We start from the raw sequence: 21,120 nt of genomic DNA on the forward strand, positions 1-21,120 counted from the left end.
TCCTTGCCACTGTCGCCTCTGGCTTGCTCACTGGGGACTTCAGGCAGGGATCATGTAAAGCACTTGAAGACAATGCATTATTGTGAAAATGCACTAGACAAATTGAATAGAATGGATGGGTGAATAGTCAGCAATTGCACATGGGGACAATTCTTCACACTGGTCATGTCCATTAATGAAAATTATATGACAAATAAGTGATTGCAAAAATATTCACCCCCTTCAACTTAGTATTTAGTCGATGCACCTTTGGTCACAGTCACAGAGTCTGTGTGGACAGGCCTCAATCAGGCTTGCACATCTAGACACTGGAATTTTACTCCATTCCTTGCAAATCTGCTCAAGCTCTGTCAAGGTGCATGGGGATTGGGCGTGAACAGCCCTTTTCAAGTCAGCGAATCAGATTGTCCTCCAGGATTGCTGTATACTGTAAGTTGCTGCATTCCGTTTACCTTCTACCTTTACAAGCCTTCCAGGATCTGCTGCCCCGAAGCATCGCCATAGCATGATGCTGCAGCACCGTGCTTCATGGTGGGTATGGGGTCTTCGTGGTGATGTGCAGTGTTTGGTGTATTCAAATTAACAATATTAATGTGTGAATTTTAAGACAAAATGGAGGCCATTCTCATTTGACATGTCACTTGTGTTTAATTCATTGATATGTAGTACTACACAGACCAATAATGTTAAATACTGGTATGGAAATGTTCAAATAATAATAATAATAATAATATAACAATGATAAAAAAATCTCCCTATGTTAAAAAGCATACATTTCTTTTCATAAATAAATTAAAACAACAATGGCAATAAATACAAGTTCTGTAAAATGAATCAATTAAGGCATACTCTAATTTAGCAAACTTATTCAGAGCTGTGAGCAAATGTGCTTTTGAGATCTCAATAAAAATGATACGTTAATTGGTGTTTATCCCTTTAGGGTTTTTTTTTTTTTTTTTAAACAGAGCAAAGTCATCGTGTTGAGTGAAATCCTAGGTAAGCAAAATTTATTACACTGTAAACTGACCCAAAGAAAGGAATCCCAGCCATCAAGAAAGAACAGTACAGAATGTGCTTGTATACTCTTATCAGTCAAAGAAATCAGACATAATATAGATCTGCCAGAGAGAGGGAACTGTAAGGGGAAAATAACACAATCGTTTACGCTCAGTTCTCTCAAGTCCTGTCCTATATATTCTATCAACATACAAAGTTACAAAGCAGAGATTTAAAAGAACATGTATTGGATATAATTCACTGTGAATGGAACTTTCAAAATAGGTTCATTTTCTCCCCAATTACATGCATTAGAAAGTCAATGTATGCCACTTAGATCAAGAAAATGACGGCGTTTAGATAGTAATAGACTTAGGGAATATGAATTTTGAACATTTTCCATATATCATCATTAATGGCAAAGAGATGAACAGCAGTTGTGTTTGAAGACAACCACTAGAAAACATACTGCTTTAATACAACACACCCTATGCGAAAAGCTGAGCAGCTCTGTTACAGTAATTATCTCAGCTGAAACCGGGAAGTTACAGTATAACTCGGGGGCAAAATCCCGGTGGCTCCAAAGAGTAATCTTCCAATCCTATAAAATGCCCTGGCAGGGTGGGAAGGAAGCAGGTTTAAAGGGAAAGGACCTATATTGCAAACTGATCGATCATTCATTGAGTTTTAGGCACAGGTCAACCAGCAAGAAGAGATTTCCATCTGATGCATAAAATTCCACTTGCTGGAATGTTCCTCAATTAATGTTAATTGGCATGTAAAGATGCTAGGATGTACATGTGTGTATTTTCAGTGAGAATCCAGACAGAAGATACTGGGAGTCATGAAAAATGATCAGCTTCACAGGGTTTAGAAGCAAGTGGCTGTCAGGCTCTTGCCCATGGAAAAGTTAAAACTAATGAAAACAAAACTCCCAAATTCTTGGTTTAAACAGTATAACATTATGACTCTCTGCATTACAACACAGATCTTAACAGACCATCTGTCAGGCAAACTGGATTAACACCTCTAACGAAATGAACAAACATCTACAAAAATATGAAAAGTAACAGATCTGAACATGTTTTACTACTTGACCTTTTGAAATGCTGCAACCGAGGCGCAGTAAAACCATATCTCAACAATATTTTTTACATACTGAAAATCTTGTGTCTTTTAGAATTGCCACATTGTAGAACATTCCAAATAATAACATATCAAAACAAACATTATCAGTCAAATTAATACTGAAACGTAAGCTGCACAGCTACATACAGCAAGGTAAAATAAAAAAATATCACATTCAACTCTCCCAAGTAAGCAAACTGTAATTTCACACCTCATTAAGTCATCTCCCTCCATTTACAGATTTAGATTATGTTCTTACTATTCCCCTGAATACCTTCTGATAGCCTGATAATAGTGTCCACTTTTGGGAAAACCCAGAAGAGATCTTTGACTAAATGAATATAAAACGTCCTTCCACTGATTCCGTTTGCAGTTTGTCTGAGCCGAATGCAGTGGCTTTTAAAAGACAGAAATAATGAGTAAGCAGAATTTTTAAACATGCTAGTTTTGAGGTCTACAGCTCCTGTCCCATCTGGATTAATTAGTAATAGATTTAGTCTAATAAATGTGACAATAATTTTAAAAATGGTTTCATACAAGAGCCTGGAAAAAGCATTTTTTCCACACCGTAAAACCTATTGCCATAATGGGAAGAGGGAAAAGTAAACGAACATGTCACAGATGGCGGAGTGAGTCAAAAGGAGATAAACATTAAAAAAAAAAAACCAGAGAATGAGAGGATGTTGTAAAACCTTACAGTGTCTTGAAGGCCCACCAATGTCTGCATAGCTCATTAGTACACCTGCCTGAAACGTCTGATATCTGTGGATTCACTTTCAAAAGCACACTGTTCCTGTGTGTTTATGTTCAAAATACACTGCAATGAAACAGAACTGATGCAGTGTTAATGCACCAGAACAAGCAAACAATTAAATTAAACTGTGTTGGATTCCAAGCATATGTCGTCTTCTGCTCAGTATGGGTGTTTAGTAATGGTAGAACATTAAAAGTTAATAGAATGCTAAACTGCAGTTTGAAAGCAGACAATTTTGCCCAGGGGAAGAGGCAGTACACCAGAGTGCCTGTAGGCCTCAGGGGAGCAAATTAGCTAAACAGATGACTTTTCAGAACAGCCCTGGGCACCTGAGCAATGAAAAGTCTACATTCTAAGCAGCTATCTTGCCATTGTTTGGCTTACGGGCATTTGTAGGTCCCTGTTTGGGTACCAGTTTATGGAAAACATTAAGGTGATGTCAGTCATTTACAGTCACAAACTCAACGCTAAAGTGCTTCAGAAATGTTGTTATTCCAACAACATAAAGTTTCACCAAAAAAACAAAACCAATCACTGATATTTACAGAACTGGTGAGTACAATGTGTTCCGTAAACGACACTGTAGCATGCAATGTATGGAACTTAACAGAAATTACAGGAAGTCCTTGCTCTGCATCCTTAATACTTTTACCGTCAGTTACCTTTTATATTTGAGATGCCAAATTCATTCTTCTAATGTGTTGTGTCCCAAAGTGTTTCTCTAAATGACGGAGTGAGATGGGGAAACTCGAAGGGCACCATGAATGCATCTGCGAAATAGCCTTCCACTGCTGAGAAAGGACGTCCAGGATGCCACAGTCTCTTCACCTCAAAACTATTACTCACAGCTGACAAAAATACACTAAGCAAAGGACGTTTAAATAAAAAATAGAATGCAAACAATAAAAGTGTCTGTCAGACTGTAGACGAGTGCAATTTCCAAGCATTTGCTACAGTACTACCTTTAGTGTCAAAAAAAATTTGCATTCACAGTACTACCCAGAAATCCCCAGGGGGATATGAAGACCCCACTATCTTTCTGAATCTTTTACAGACACTCTATGCTCTACTGTCGCATCCAGGATTTTTCTAAACCACTCACTGCACCATCTTCCCAGTGAGGTACACTCACTGCACCATCTTCCCAGTGAGGTACACTCACTGCACCATCTTCCCAGTATCAGGGGAAGAGAATGAACCCAAATCCAATCAGTGTTGTGAACCCATCACCAAATCAGTAGCTGCTCTGGGATGCAAAAAAAAAAAGTAATTTAGTTTCATCTTTTGCCATAAGCAGTCAGAACTGTGTTTTTCACAAGTTCCCAAACTGCTGGACGGAGATAAGAACATGTCCTACCATAGGAGGAAGCAACGGCTGTTTGTCTACCTTTCTGATTTTTTATGTTTCTCCATTTCACTGAACTATATTCCTTTCTTATTATTATTTAACGTTTAACTCTGACTCTGCTGCAGTTCTACTGGCAAACTCACTGCAGACGGAGGTGTAGTGGGCAGGGATAATGCAGGTTACTGGATCTGACAGGCAGCAGAGGAGGATCCCTGGCAACACACGCAGGTGGGGTTAACGGATTTGGGCGGGATCAGGTCCAAGTCCTCATCGTCAGGGATCTCGTCTAGCCGGTAGCCGTCCTTCAGGAGCTGTATATTCAGGTCCTGGTTGATCTGCTGCAGGGAAGCACAGCAAACACAATTGTTATCGTGGTCGTTATGTGGTCGACGACGTTTGCATAATTTATACATGAGCAAAAAGCCCCGACAGCTACATTTAGTTAATTGATATTAATGACATTTCAGTGCTAATAGCGCTGCTAGTCCATGCAGTAGCAGCCGCAGCACTGTGAGCATTAGTCACATTAGTACTGGTAATGGTAGTGTCAGGTATAATATTAACGAGTAGTAACACAGAGTGATGGTAGTATTATTCACAATATTAGTAACAGTACTAGTATCAGTGCTAGTAATACCCGTAGCACTGGTACTAGTAATAGTAGTAATAAGTAAAAGAATAAATAAAAGTAATATTTTTAGCTGACAGCAGCAATGTTACAAAAATTAATTTTAAAAAAATCTGCATTGAACCTCTAGACATTATCAAGGGGACAGAAAATGGATGGATGGATGGAATGTGGTCTTGGTGAAAACATGTAAAGGTAAAACGTGTAAAATGACACATGGCACTAGACAGATGAGGTGCTTTTGTGTTAAAGCCGTGGCAGTTAGCTTGGATGAGTGTGGTGATGTCACAGTGCGGTTAGCTGCAGCGTACAGATTCACTGCCCCCCAGGTGTCTCACCTCAGCCGAAGAGTATCCTGAAGAAGAGTATCTGGACACATCAAAGTCATCATCACTGAAGAAAATCAAAGGCAGACAAGCCAGTCAACAGGGTCCCAGCTCCCCACAGCAGATAGAAGATAATTAGAATTAAATCTAATCTACTACACCAGAACTCTATCACTATCTTTCATTTCTGGACTGTCTGTTAGATGAGTACTTTCTTTGGATTCTTAACATATGTTCGTGTAAAATAATGTGATAATGCATCACGTGTGTCATGTACCCTGGATTTGAATGAAATGAGGCCTTATAAAATGGTCTCATCATGGGTTACTATGGGTTAAACTGTACAGGTTTGTTTAAACCAACTGAAACCAAGAATAATCTTTTAACCATTTGCGATGAACAGCATACATTTTCTGCTTTGCGCTCTGCCTCCCAATCTGCATCTTTGCAACTTACGTGACACTATAATACCACTATAATACAATGCAGCCTTTTATCCAAATATCTTCCCTGAAATTCAGTTCAGATTTCAATCAGGACCTCAATGGGGTTAGACAAGAAGAGGATTATTGGGTGGATGTCAATTTGGACCAAAAAGCTGTGCTGCACTAAAGAATGGCTACAGGATCTTTTCTGAAATGGCATCAGGAGAATAAGTTATAGTTTAACACTCCACTAGCTCTACTTTCTTCAACTTGAATCCTCTTATCCAAAAAGACAAAGTGTTTCTTGCAGGAAAGTAAAAAAAAAAATTGCATCTTAGACCCTGTAACTCCTGTCTACTCACTCAGGTTCACATTACCTGTCTGTGTCCAAAGCTACCAAAGGCTTTTCATCTGGGCTCTGATCTAGTGAGGAGTATCCTTTATTCGGGACAACCAGCCTGCAATATGAGAGAGAAGGGTTGGCATATGAGAGAAAGCATGGAAAGAGAACCTTTATTTGGAACTCAGGAAAACAATGTAAAGAAAGTTCTGAATACTTCTATTTGACCATAAAAACAGCTTAAACATTTGAAGAATGTCATTCTCTCTAACAGACAGACAGATCTTGATGAGGCACTGATTAATGAATAAATATACCCTAATAAATAGGCACAAATAATAATAATATCCCCACCATCCCCCATAAAGGAACAAAGCAGACAGGGATGCACCTGCACCTATACCTGCAACTGCACCTGCACCTGCACCTATACCTGCACCTACACCTGTACCTGCACCTGTACCTGCACCTGTACCTGCACCTACCCTTCAGGAAATTAAACATTTTCAACAAAATTTTACATGAAAATGGATTCCATTTTATACAGTTTACTTGAAGTAGTACTATTAAATAGTGTAGATGTCAAAAAAGCACACTGGCCAATGAAATCCCCTATTTAAGATCAATGTGCCCATATCAAAATGGAAATGATTATTGCTATATACTTCACTAATCTCACAATGACTATGTGTAAACGAGCTACTCATGTACAAAGAAAGTGGTGGAGGGAGTTTGAGTAGACGAAGGGCTTAGGTGAATTAGATTTGAATAATTACCTTATAAACACACAGCAACCATTTTTTTACTTCAATTAGTGTTTCTTTAACTCACCTATTAATAGAACTTGTTTTGGAAGTAAATTCCTTATAAAGTTAATTCAGAGTTTTGGGAACCAAAGCATTGCTGTTCTAGCCATTCAACAAGATATGAGAGACATTCTTGGAGGGTAAAAGAAGTTCCTGTGCTTTTTATTATATTCCTGTTTATTTGTATAAATTGCAATGCTAAAACAGCCATGAGTTGCCTTTCAAGTACAAATGGTGGCACAGTGTTTAGCAGTGTTTCACACTTACCTATCGTCAGACTTTTCTACCAAAAAGGTTTGATTTGCATATTATATGATGATACATCTCATTTGCATTGACCATTTTTGGTTATTTGTGTGCTGCAACTGGGCAGGATTTCAGGCTCTTGCACATATGCAGATTTACAAGATGGTTCCAACATTATTGAGGGGAAATGTGCGTATGCCAGGTTTTAGAAATCCAAATAGTTTTTTTTTTCTTGACATAGCATAATGATGCAATTTAGGCAAAGTTTGATAAATGAGGTCCCTGGTCACAGCTTTCCTATATGCATTATAGCCTCCCATTTAAAACACAATTTCTGCATTATGAAACAGAATATCAGCATAACGATAAGTTTAAAAGCTCTAATACATTTTTGCGTGCATGCCCTTACAGCTTAGCCCCTAGGCTCACCTCGTACGGGACATGACATTGTTCTTCTTCGGCTGCTGATTAACTGGACTTCCCACGTTCCCGTTCTTCACTGAGCTCTTCCTGACCAGCTCCCTCTGCTTTTCTGCCAATCCCAAGACAGACATGCTGTTAAACCCCGATAGGCAGACATGATTAAACCCTGCCGCAAACAGAGACGAGGTAATTAACATTCTCCAGACAGGTGTGGCACTAAACCCCAGAAACATCACACTTGACCCAAATCCTTTAATTACCCATCACTGGAAGGCAAACAGTACACTTCACTGAATAAAATTACAGTATAATAATAATCTCCCCCCCCAGTTTTAGACCCAACCTGGGTTATTCTGTTCCTTGTGCCCATAGCCTACAGGACAGGCTCTGGCCCCCACAATGCTGCATAGGATAAGCGGGTACAGAAAATGGATAATGCTTGGTCCTCAGGCTTGTGGTTTCAAAGTGGAAAAACAGCAGCAGCAATTGTATTCTGCTTAGCGGGGGGGCGGCTAATTCAGTCAACATGCAGAAAGAACAGATTTATCAGTGACGGGTTTCCCGGTTTTTCATTTCTAAATGGTACCAGCCAGAGATCTCAGAAGTAACACGACTTTCCTTGCTTTTCCTCATTAGTGCCTTTCACTTTGTCATCGCACCATCCATGGTGAAACGGATTGTTCAGTTTCATGTGCCGGTTACTGTTATGGATAATTCAATGGAAAGAGCGCCCAATTATCCTAGGTGTGTATAGAACGAACTGTTCAATCCCAATTCATATATAAACCCACCAGCAGACCAGCATGGTAATAATATATATATATAAATATATATATAAATATATATATATATTATATTATATATATATAAATAAATAAATATATATAAATATATATATAGTATAAGTGACATAGTTTATGCATGTTTGTGAAGGACCAGCATCCCTGTCATCTGCTGTATGCTGGGAGGGACAGACTCTAGGCTCATCACAACCCTGAACTGCGCATGTGTTTGCAAGAGGCCTTGATGCATTATTAACTGCATGACGCTGCGTCCTACTGCTTGACACTGCGTCTGACTGCATGACGCTGCATCCGACAAATTGCATCTTTATATATTTACTATATATACATGGGATTAGCCACAATCAACAAGAACAGTATTTTTAACTGTAGGATCTTTCAATTAGAGGTTGATTCTCCACAGCAATTAAGATAAAAAGGATTGCTTCACTTTTTTTTTTTTACCTAAGCATGTTTTCCCATCGACTTAAATCTGGCGTTTAAGGACACTTAGGTGATGCACGTACTTTGGGCACAGAAACACCAAAATATGGGCATATCGCATGTAAATGAGCATCCTGCCACTGACTTAAGTGCACTTAACTGCATTTTTCACTATGTGCTCTGGGGGGCTGTATTAAGTCACATGTGAATAATTCATATAATTATATACATGCAATGCAACAGTATATTGAAATATATTATTATATACAAAGTATATTGGCATTAGGCAGGATTCAAGGGACACCGGGCTTCTCGATTTGCCTAGTAGGCGAATCAACTTGGCTAAACAACTGATGAAAAAATATAGATTGAGTAGTAATCTGTCCTCGCAATCCAAAGCCGCAGTGCACGTACTTGCACTATTGCGAGAGACTGGGACAGACAGAGATGCACACGTTTTGATGGGCTTCAAACTCCCCTTGAAATATTATATCGACAAAAGTACTGGGGCACCTGGCCATTAAATCCACAGGCATCAGTATGGGGTTGGTCACCCCTTTGTAGCTATAACAGCTGACACCACTTTGGAGTGTGTCTGTGGGATTTTTTGCCCATTCCTCCAGAAGAGCATTTGTGAGGCCAGGCCCTGATGTTGGATGTGAAGGCCTGGCTCACAATCTCCGTTGTAGTTCATTGCAAAGGTGTTCGATGGGTTTGAGGTCAGGATTCTGTGTGGGCCAGTCAAGTTCATTCACAACAAACTCACCCAACCTTGTCTTTATGGACCTTGCTTTGTGCACTGGGGCACAGTCATGCTGGAACAGAAAAGTTGGAAGCATAGAATTGTCCAAAATGTCTTGGTGTGCTGAGGCATTAAGAGTTCCCTTCACTGGAACTAGGGAGCCTAACCCAACCCCTGAAAAACAACCTCATACCATTATCCCTCCTACATCAAACTTTACAGCTGGCACAATGCAATCATACAGGTAACGTTTTCTTATAATTCACTCGTTTATCAGACTGCCAGACAGAGAAGCGTGATTCGTCACTCCACAGAACATACTTCAGAGTGCAGTGGCGACAGGTTTATGCCAGAGGAAATTTGGAACTCTGCAGATACTAAGTCAACAGAGCACTGGCGAATTTTATGCACTATGTGCCCCAGCACTTGTTGACCCCACTCTGTCAATTTATGTGGTCTGCCAGTTGTGGCTGAGTTTCTCTTGTTCCTAAATGCTTCCACATTGCAAAAATACCGCAGACAGTTGATCGTGAAATACAGATGAAATTTCACGACTTGACATATTGCAGAGGTGGCATCCTACCCAATGTACTATGTACTATGCTGGAATTCACAGAGCTCTTCAGAACGACCAGTTCTGACTGACTGCATGCTTAGGTGCTTGACTTTATATACCTGTGGCAATGGGTCTGAATGAAATGTGAAATTAACTTCGGAATTAAATGCTAAATATGTTAGCAGCTTAAAGTTTACACATAGAACACAAAGACTGGCAGGGCAATCATCTAGTCAAAGTGCCATGAGACACACAGGCCACAAGAAACAAACAAAACTCACCGATTTTCACCTGTAACGGAGACGGCTTATAATTGATGGCCACTGATTCCCCTTCCCTTGTGTCTGAATCGCCCTCGGAAACAGAAGAAGCTGCAGGGTCCTGCAAAATAAACGAAAAACAAACGAATGCACAGTGGTAACTGCAGCAGTTAAGGGACATTTAGTTTGTGACACTGAAAATTCCTTCCAATTAATCATAGGAATGAATGCTGGTAAATTCTGAATGGCACACTAGCTGGGGGTTTGAATCTCGCCTCCTCGGCGTGTGTGTAGACTTTTCATGCTCCCTCTGTATCACGTTTTTCATCCATGTACTCTGCTTTCCTCCAAAAGTCCAAAGACATCAAATTAGGCTAAATGGCACTGCCAGTAATGCATGACTGTGACTGTCTGTGTCCTGTGATGGACTGGCATCGTGTCCAGGACGTACTCCAGCATGGATGAACGATTTACTCTAAATATTTCTCCAAAGTAACTACATATTTTTTTATTATTCAGTTAAATATTTAATAAAGCAGTCCAGCTTTGTTATTGCATTTGCTGGAGGTTAACAGGCATTTCTCCACCCAGAGAGAGACAATAAAGATGGTTTGATGACAGCTCCTGTCCTGTGCTCCCCTTTTTTTGCCCAGAGGAGTGTGTACAGCGCTGTGCCAAGGAGACATTCCGCTCACTACAGCCTGAACTTGATTTCCTTTCACACTGCAGGCTCGTTTTCACAGCACCCCCCTCCCCTGTGCTGTAGCCGAGACCAAACACCTTGACTCAGCATTCTGTTACTTAGCTCCGGGGGATAATTGTCTTTATATTGTTACGTCATTTCGAAAACAGACCAGTTTGGATGGGCCTGATTCAGCAAGCCGCAGAAGCCTGGATTGCACAGGGCTTTGCTTGAATTAAAACAGAACCATCATTAACTTTTCCAATGTGATAATGTTTTCAAATTATGCTCTCATTCCTGATTTGACGTAATAAAATTGCTACAAAAAAATGCTGAGCTGGTGCTTCAAAGCAGAACTCCTACATGAATCATTCATCTTTTGGAAAGGGGAGTGAAATAACGGCATTTTGCTGTACATGCACTTAGACATTGTTTACATTGCTACTTTAACATTTCTAGTCAAACTAGACTATGGCTAACCCACATAGCTCTTAAAATATAACCTTAGAAGTGTCTTGTTCATGAACTGCTACGACATCTAATGGATAAACGAAAACATGTTCACACTCTTAATCAAGTTTCCCCAATCCCCTCATAATCTCTCATTTATCGATGATCATCAATGATCAATCATGACCTGTCACGATTAGCAACCTGCTATAATGAGTGATCAGTCAGAACAAGCAATGAACCATAATTAAAAGCTTGCCAGGTCAATGAACAGACTCAATGAACAAAAATAAAACAAAACTATGGTGTGACTATTACTCAACTGTATCAACTGCTGTGTAGAGTAGACTTGTACACTAGCGATGTGTATCTCTATCACTGAGGCCGACGTGATACACCACTCGATGCATTGCCAAAGATCCAATACATTAAATATACGGTAAATATGAAGCATCTACTAATGTGATATGATATGATTCACCCCTATTGTGATGCAGTATGATTCAACAAAATATTATTCAATACAATACGATGCAATGCAAAAGAGTATGATGCTAAGCAATCCAGTACGGCGAAGATAGTTTGGTTTTATCTCTTTGGTTCTTCTTAAAAAGACAGAAAGTCATACATTTACGTCTCTATTACTATAACTCAACATACACTTTTAAATCTGATTTTACCGACGAAAAGATGTTAGAAATGATGCATCCCAAGTTCATCCCAAATTGTATCCAGTGTAATTATACTGTATACCACTTGTTACTATGCATAACTAATCATATAATCACTACATTTCCTGATTGGGATCATTAAAACCCTTACTTTTGTCCATCCATCTGTCCATCCATCCATCCATCCATCCAATGTTTATTCTTGGTATTCCAGGCAGTTTCAGACATGAGGTACTCATATGATTTGTATATAATTTGTGTACAAATTTACAAATTTTTTCTAACACATTAATTTGTCTCAGTGTAGTAATTTTGCTAAGAAATACTCAGTTGTACTCCGCACTAGCAACATCATTACTCATCTGTGAAAAAACTCAGATTGTCAAAATTTATCTTCAGCCGCACATGTTTTCAGACAGCAGTGGGAGGCTGATTATTTGTATTTTTTTGCAGCGGTCCTTGAGTGGAGTGTTATCCGGGGAAAAGGGCCTTTATTTCATTTCCCAACACTGCCTCAGAGCGGAGAATACATGCATCTTCAGCATGGAGGAGTGTGACACTGGCTGTTTTACACAAAACACCAGCAGAGCAAGAGCAAGCTCTCTCAAGCTTAATGGTAAACTCCATAAGTTCAGTGGTCCAAGCAATCTATGGGGCTCATTCTGAGCCCAGCTATTATGTCTTGATAATATTATGCGACACCAAATGGATGCCAAACAGCATGGAAACCGTTAATTAGTAAATAGCACCTCCATTTTATCAGCAGGAAAGTTTGTCAAATTCCCCGCCACTGCAAAACGTGAAAGAGCCCGCCCTTCGCAGACTCTTTGACAACAGCCATGTGATGTGTGACTTTCCCTCTCCCTTTCCCCTTCTTTCAAGCCTGCACGTCTACATTTCACGCCTCCACCTTATTAGCATCCACTTGTGGGTGGGTCGCCCAGAAAGCCAGCATGTGCAGATTTGGCTTTGAAGTGTTTCAACTCAAGAGCGAATAGTCACACTGTGCCGGTACGTTCTGAATGTCACTCTGGACTTGATGTGCTCGTCTGAAATATTAGCTTGGCTCAAAGAACATAGCCTGGAGTCTGACAAACAATGGGGGACATAAGATAATAAAAAAATGACTGATATAGGCTAGGGCGGCATGGTGGTGCAGTGGTTAGCACTGTCGCCTCACACCTCTGGGACCCGGGTTCGAGTCTCCGCCTGGGTCACATGTGTGCGGAGTTTGCATGTTCTCCCCGTGTCGTCGTGGGGTTTCCTCCGGGTACTCCGGTTTCCCCCCACAGTCCAAAAACATGCTGAGGCTAATTGGAGTTGCTGAATTGCCCGTAGGTGTGCATGTGTGAGTGAATGGTGTGTGAGTGTGCCCTGTGATGGGCTGGCCCCCCATCCTGGGTTGTTCCCTGCCTCGTGCCCATTGATTCCGGGATAGGCTCCGGACCCCCCGCGACCCAATAGGATAAGCGGTTTGGAAAATGGATGGGTGGATGATATAGGCTATTACAGATATTCCCGTATAGCTCTTACGCTTTACAGGGTTTTTATGCTGGTTGTTGCACAGAAATAGAGGAAGCAGAGATGTACAGAAACAACAGATTTTTGACAAAAACTAAAACTATTGCTCTGACCAGGTCGCAATTAATGTTTGTGTCACTAGTCCACATCTATTATTTTTTTTTTTTTTCCCATCTGTAATGTAATAGGTCAATCGGAAAAAGCCCAATACTAACAAGCTGAAAGGAGTTATATTGCCTCATACTGTAGCGAAGTCAGACGTACTTCAGTCAATACATCGATTCTCCTCCCATGCATGTACACTGAGACGAGACAGCAGTCTGATTAAATGGTGCAGTCAAGCTATAAGCAGAGCTCGACTTACTGTAGCTGTGCATGTAAATGTACTGAGTGTGATGCATTTTGACAAACTGAACAAAAACAAGTGAACTGATCATATAATTTGTCTTCCACTGTGTGTAAATATTTTGTATTCCATAGAGACGATATTGAGCAAAAGTAAGACTTTTGTTGGCACTACTTTGTGTCTGCTGGTTAAACTCACGGCAACACAAACCAACTTCTTCAACAGATTATATTGGCAGATTTCCATTTGGCTATACTTTATTTTGGATACATTTTGCATCTCCATTTTTGTTTTATAAATATCACAAAATTTATTACAAAAATGTCAAATATTCAATTGTGATTTTTTCCCCCAATATAGTTCAGTACTATTCCTCCATTTAATCCACTCAAAAAACTAGAATATCAGGATCATATCAGCGGTACCGAGCTTGGCATGGGGTCAAATAAGATTGAAAAATTCTGTGGTATTGCTTCTCCCTACTGACTGTAACCAACACTATCAGTAACCAACTCACAATTAACAGGACTTCGGAACATCTACTTGTGAATTTAGCTACTGGTTGAGTTAAGAAATTGAGTTTGTACAAGGTCAAATCAAGAACAAAAGCTTTGATTAAATATTTAAATTGGTTAGTACACAGGTATTTTAAAATTCATGTTCACCACAAATTAATTAAAATATGCAGTTATTTTAAAATGAAAAGCAGTAAAATGGCTAAAGAGTACATTACTAAGGTCTGTTCTGTCCTGACTCAGGATTCTATAATAGTAATAGTGAGGATAATTAAAGTACAATACAAGGTACGATAATAAGTTCTTTTCAATTAATAGTAACAGAAAAGTCCAATGCAGTAATGCCAGACAAAGAAAGTGGTATCCGTCCTGAATCCCACAATACACCAGGGAAGGGTAGGGTCAGGGGCTGGCCTCCGGAACCCTGCCAAAATGGCAAACGCAGCACCTACAGCTTAGAGCCCCTTATTTGTGGCTCACAGGGCTGAACAACAAGTAGCCACTGTGAGACCATTTGGGGAGGAGGGAGTAACTGAGACCCATGAGGACCCCCCAGTGGACGGACAGAAAGACAACGCGGTTTAAAATAAAAGCAAAATCCATAAAATCCTAAAGGTACTTTAAACTTTTTTTTTTGTAGTCAAAAGGCAACATAACAACCATACACACATGGACACATGGACACATGCCGCTCAGAATCCCACTGCCAAGGGGGGTTTTGAAGGATTCAAGATGTACCCTGAACTGAAAAATTACATTACAACATGGAACACATACATACACACACACACACACACACACACACACACACACACACACACATACATATTTATATATGTGTGTATTCACACATACATACATATATACATACATACATAAATATATTAATGTACAGTGACACAAACACATTAAATACACAGAGACACAACAAACATATGGAGACCATCTAATTCGAATTTCTATTCTTCTATAAAATGAGAAATGTCAACATCACTCAGAATACGTTTCAGAAATTTTTTGGGAGAAAAAAAATGAATGTATCCTGAGATTAATCATTATCCTGACTCAACCTTCAGCTACACATTACAGAGCACTCTTCATTACTCTCAGACAAACATTATTAATGGCTTACATTAACTTCACTTTTACCTGGCTTGCCTTTGTAAATGACCTTGTGCACAATTACTGCTCAATAGCCAAATCCTCATTAATGAAGAATATATAATGTGTGTGGTACTTCATTTTCTGCTTAATCAGCCATTCAGACTGACTCCTGGCTACTAAAAGCCATATGAGAACAAACGCTTATTTTACTACATTGCAAAGCAGGGCCCTGTCCTCTGATTGGGTCAAACACAGAGCTGCATGCTCAGGTATGTGACCTGCAACCGAACACCGTAGCCACAGCTGAATCATAAATAAAAACACAAGGATGAACTAACCAAATTTAATTACACTTAAAAATAACTAAATAGCACAATTTCGAAAGTCTTAGTTGAATACAAAGGAATTGCAGGTGGGTGCAGGTCAGGAGGGAAAAAAAATTAAATGCTGAGGGGGGGGGGGACCTTCAAAAATATTGAAAATTACATGAACACACTATATGCCCGTATACCTTATATGATGCTCACAAATTGAAATAATTAAAATGTATACAATAAAGAGCCACAATGTATACATCAAACTGTTACGACTAGTAACGTGATTAAAGTTTATGGTGGGAAAGGTGCCCAGTTAATGTTTACATAGGTGCCATGGAGAAATTTCATTTTGACAATTTCATCCAAAAAGGCTTACAGTACAGTAAAGAAATACAATTTGCATGAGCATTCTGGAATCTGAAACCCCAAATTCTGGGTTGTTAGTACAAACCTGAATCCGATGACTTACAGAAGAATTGTAAGTTGACCAATTATACATTATTCGAAGAGAAATGAGGAAAATGTCAATTGCACTGGTTTGTAGGGTTCCAGATACATGTTTGGTTGCTGTAGCGCCCCCTATTTACCAATCAGTGCCAAATTTGGAGGGTTCTTCCTCAGTACCCTCCTACAGTATATCACCAAGTCTGGCGATGATTGGTTGAAGCATACGCGAGATATGTGTGATAGAAATGGGCATGGCACAGGTGTAGTCTGGGTGTGGTTGGGGGTTGTAACGTAAAAAAGGTTACGATTGTTTTTTCTATTATTTATAAGGACTATTAGCTGATTCGATTGATACCAGATTTATATAGGCTGGCTAAAAACCATTTTTTCACTCATACGTAATAAGCAAAAATGGAAAAAGGTAGAACTAAGTTCTATATGTTGTTTGATTTGACATAAAATGTCAACAAAAGTACACAAAACTAACAAAACTAGTATCTCCCTGACTAACTCCAAACAGTGAGAAAACTTAACCACAGCAAAATGGCGTCACACTCCATGCTTGCCTGGCCACCCACAGTGAAGCCCAAAGGGGGTGCAAATATTTACAGATATTTGCAAAACAAAACCCACAGCAACCAAAACCAAAAAAAGGCTAAGCAGAAATCAAGGGTCAAACAGCAAAAGAGTCAAGCACAATAAATCATCAGTCATACAGCAAGTACCAAACAAAATTACAAAGCAAATGGCCTTCAGTTCTTGGCTTGGACAGGCCTTATAAAGGAAGTGATGAAAGGACACAGGAGGAAAACCAGCCAATCAAAAGAGAGGGGAAGGTGATGTAACAATGGGCAGGGCCAGGAACAGAATGACACACCCCCCACAGAACAGCCACCCACTATAGGGAGTAAACTATCCCTGGGGGTCATAACACTGGAGAAAAAAGAATTTTAACTCTAGCACTAATGGGTCAAAAGATACCTGCATAAACATTACAGCACTCGCCACTGACTGTCTCAATTAGGTCAGATGGTCCGAGTAGAGAGTAGGAAATTACATTTTCCCACCAAATTGGTAGGTCCCGGTATTATGGTTTAGACTGTCCATTTCATTTTAGGGAAGAAAAAATTATAATAAATAATAATAATAAATCCTAACAGAATCAATAGTGACCCCTAAAGATAATTAATATGAAATGAAAATGTGAGAAAACAATATTACAGTTGCTTACACTCTGCCCTAAAGCTGAATTTTCAACATTTCCAGACTATATAATTTCTTTTGACTGCCAACAATTACAGACCTGATATATGAGTCACACTGCTGGGTAAATGTAATTTACCATCGGCTTAAGTGTTCAGTTCAAATTTGTTCACTTTCAGATGAAAGGCTGGGCATGTCTACTGAACTTTATACTTTTGAATAAATTCTGAAACTCTTCAAGTGGAACACTGGAGCCTGCCTGAATATAGCCGAAATGCAAAATGAAGTTCTTCAAAATATATGCAGAATACATGAATTATATAATGACTTACTTTCATTCCAAAATTTAAACATTAGATTACTTGAATTTAAATACTTGGGCCACAGTGCAAGCTCCACACGGCCTGGTTATTGAAGGTCCTTCAGACAGAATCTGTTTCTCTGAACTTAAAAAAGCAACCAAAAATAAAAAAATAAAAATCACAGATACTCAGTATGGCCCCGCCTACAGAACAGCACCCTGTTGGGGACACATTGCACTTCGGATGTAATACTGTGAGGGCATCTGTTGAGCTTTTAACTTTAATGCCATGGGTCACCGCTCAAATGCATGTGGAATATCATAAGCTAAAAAGGTGTATTTTTAAAGGTGTCAAGCAGATTGTTGAGTTATGTTACCCACAAAGAGCAAGCAAGTCAAACATAGTCTGAGGCTGTTTTACTTAATAATATGCAATATATGTTCTATTCTGTGATAGGGAATTAATTCTGCATAATATGTGGTGCATTAGAGACTGAATAATCTACAGTATGCTAAGCTTGCAGTCTAATGTGAAAATGACATGAGAAAACTGAATATGAACCATTTAAATGTATTATGCTTCAGGACGCTCGAGCATATGGCTTAACCGTGATATGGATGTATGGTGTCTTACCTAATTACGTGCAACATTAACACTGATATTCAAAACAATGAGAATGAAAGTGTCACTTTATTTTTACATACTCAAAAAGCTACCTTAAAGTATCAAATAACATTCCATGGATATTTTTATTAAAATCTGAAAGAGCAGAAATTATGTATAAAATATAAAATTATGCAAGCTTATTTAAACTCATGGTTAACTCATACTGACACAAGCTCATGTCAATAAAACTGGCTATCCATCCATTTTCAGGAGTTCCTGTGACATAATACAATAATATTTAGAGTGCATAATTCATTCATTATCAGAACATCAAGAATACTTGTATTGTCTATTTAAAAAAGCAATGAAACAAATATGCAATATTACTCTAGGTCAACTTATTATTGGAAGATTCATTTGACAATCGCATAGAAAAATCATTAATACTTTGAAGGTCATACCATGCTGACCAGATAATAAAATAACGTGAAAATATGTCATAGTAGCTGTAGTTGTCGTTGTAATAATAATAAAGAAATTTATGGAACAGAAGAGACCTGCCACCACGTTTCATGCAGATTTCAAAATAATGAAATCATCAAAAAATTCATGTAGCTGAACGGTCTTTCCCTAAACTAAGAAAGCTAGTATTGTGCAGTAAAAGCAGTAATATTCAGTTATCAAAATTTTCATCCACTCTTCTTCCGGTTCACTTATGCAGTACGGAGTCGCGGGGTGTATAAAAAAACTGCTCTTATATACGTGCACAGCATCTAAAATCACACAAAGGAAGATATAGTAGGTCTATATAAATGTGCATTGTTGATAAAGTTATGCTATAGGCATATTCACCGGGATAATATAAATAAAAGGGACGGCGGAGTTTTCCCGTATTTATATCCACATATGATAGGCATTTGTGGGTGATTAATATCAGTTATGTTGGGCATGATGAGGTGTTTCTTCCCCGGCGGCCCCGTATAGCCTGGGGCACCATCCTGTAGCAGTACGTACACTTCATACCGATATCGATATCACCAAACAAGACATTATAATTAAACAGTAGGAATAAAAGTCATGCTCATAAGTCATTTCGACTTTGGGCCGCAAAAGTAAAAAGAGTAAATAAAAACAACCATGAAAGTAACTAATCTGACAGTCAAACTGTTCTATTGTAGCAGCCTACAGTCAGCAGCATAAACTGATTTCTAGCTGCTTACTGCGATCGCATTCAATAACGCACTTGTTTGCATTTATTTCCCTCGGTATGATTTACACTGAAACGTCCAGCCGCAAGAAATAACAGCCACGTTGCATTTCCCCGGTCCTTCTAAAAAGAAAAACACGTGCAAGCAGAAACAGTAAATGTCAGATCGTGTTAATTCTATAATGTATCACCAACTCTTACCAATGGCTGCATCTCTGGGGGAACCGTCGGCACTTGGAATCTGTCTATTTCTTCCATCATTTTGGAAGAAGCGTCTTCGCTGCGAGGCTGTATAAGTAGCGATCAGCAGCTGTCACTCGACTTTGTGGCACAGATCTGCGTTCGGTGAGGTGGTGTCAGCGGAGATGGAGGACGCCGCTCGCCTGCTTCATGCCAGCTAGCTGCAGCTCGCTACGATCTCGGCTACTGGCCGTCAGCGGTGACTCAACAACAGCAGCCAGTTTCCGGGTCCGGGAGCAGCGGCGGGGCGCAAGCTGACGCCCGTGGGATCGTCTCTTATTTATCCCCGGAACCGAAGAGAGATTGTCCAATTTCTAATCCAATATCTGTTAAAATTGTCTTGGGTATCAGTGTTATTTTGGTTATTGCTCTTAATTTTTTTTTCTTTTTTTGACTTTTTTATTATATCGTCACAAGTCTCGCAAGGTTGATTATAAATGACTTGATTTTGTTCTTGCTGTATTTGTTAAGCATCCTTTCCTTATCCCCATATGTTATTAAAGACACATATAGATATAGAGAACCACATATACAGTACGGTATAAAGTATAATCATACACATAAAGGTGTCCCGTGTGAGGAAGTAGCATTTGGTCCGTTGGTGCCTTATGCTACTGTATGTGGGAGCCTCCCAGCTCCGTGTGACCCCGTATTGCGTACGCAGCTCCCCGCCGGAATAAACAGCATAGACCAGTACGATTTGCATGCTGGCCTATGCTGGATATTGCTGGCGGACCCGCATACAGTAACCGTCCTGGTCTACCAGCACGTGAAGCTGGTCCACCAGCAATATTTCATTAATGATGCGGGTCCAGCAGCACCAAAGGGCAATATATGCTGGTATAGCCAGCATGCATTATGCAGATCTGTACTGGTTTTCGGCAGGAAGTTAATGGATGGATGGATGTTAGCTCCCTTCTAATATTTTTAAAACATAAATACCGGCCCTCACCAGGACAACAAATTATAAGATTCATGCATAGATGGATGGATGTAAAAAGAAATACATAATCAAAAACGTACAATTATCAATATGTACAATAATCCAGTGTATTAAATGGCCCCTTATTTAATTGAAAATTATTGAATTGTGGATCCTTTACTGTCCCGGTGGGGAAATTAGTAATTAAGCTAGTCATATATATCTGTGTGTGTGTATATATATATATATATATATATATATATATATATATATATATATATATATATATATATATATATATATATATATATATGAAGTATGTTAAGCGTCAAATTGAGTTAGCTAAGAAGGATATAGCCCTGGTTGCCATGGTAACCACTGTC

The 21,120-nt window shown here is 39.3% G+C and overlaps 1 protein-coding gene across 2 annotated transcripts; it reads right to left on the reverse strand.

Moving 5' to 3' along the window:
* Positions 1-887: 887 nt before the first annotated feature.
* fam219aa (family with sequence similarity 219 member Aa) lies at positions 888-20,422 on the reverse strand. 2 transcript variants are annotated; one of them, XM_049018643.1, is made up of 6 exons: positions 19,777-20,422; positions 10,226-10,325; positions 7,427-7,529; positions 5,983-6,063; positions 5,193-5,247; positions 888-4,561 (listed from the first exon to the last, which is right to left on the reverse strand). In XM_049018643.1, the coding sequence occupies exons 1-6, from the start codon at positions 19,834-19,836 to the stop codon at positions 4,406-4,408; spliced, it is 555 nt and encodes a 184-aa protein (XP_048874600.1). In that variant the 5' UTR covers positions 19,837-20,422; the 3' UTR covers positions 888-4,405. The 2 variants fall into 2 exon arrangements, with proteins under 2 accessions (XP_048874600.1, XP_048874599.1); XM_049018642.1 differs by having other exon boundaries at positions 888-4,564; positions 19,777-20,418.
* Positions 20,423-21,120: the final 698 nt, after the last annotated feature.

Source organism: Brienomyrus brachyistius, chromosome 7, assembly GCF_023856365.1.
Source record: "Brienomyrus brachyistius isolate T26 chromosome 7, BBRACH_0.4, whole genome shotgun sequence".
NCBI classification, from domain to species: Eukaryota; Metazoa; Chordata; class Actinopteri; order Osteoglossiformes; family Mormyridae; genus Brienomyrus; species Brienomyrus brachyistius.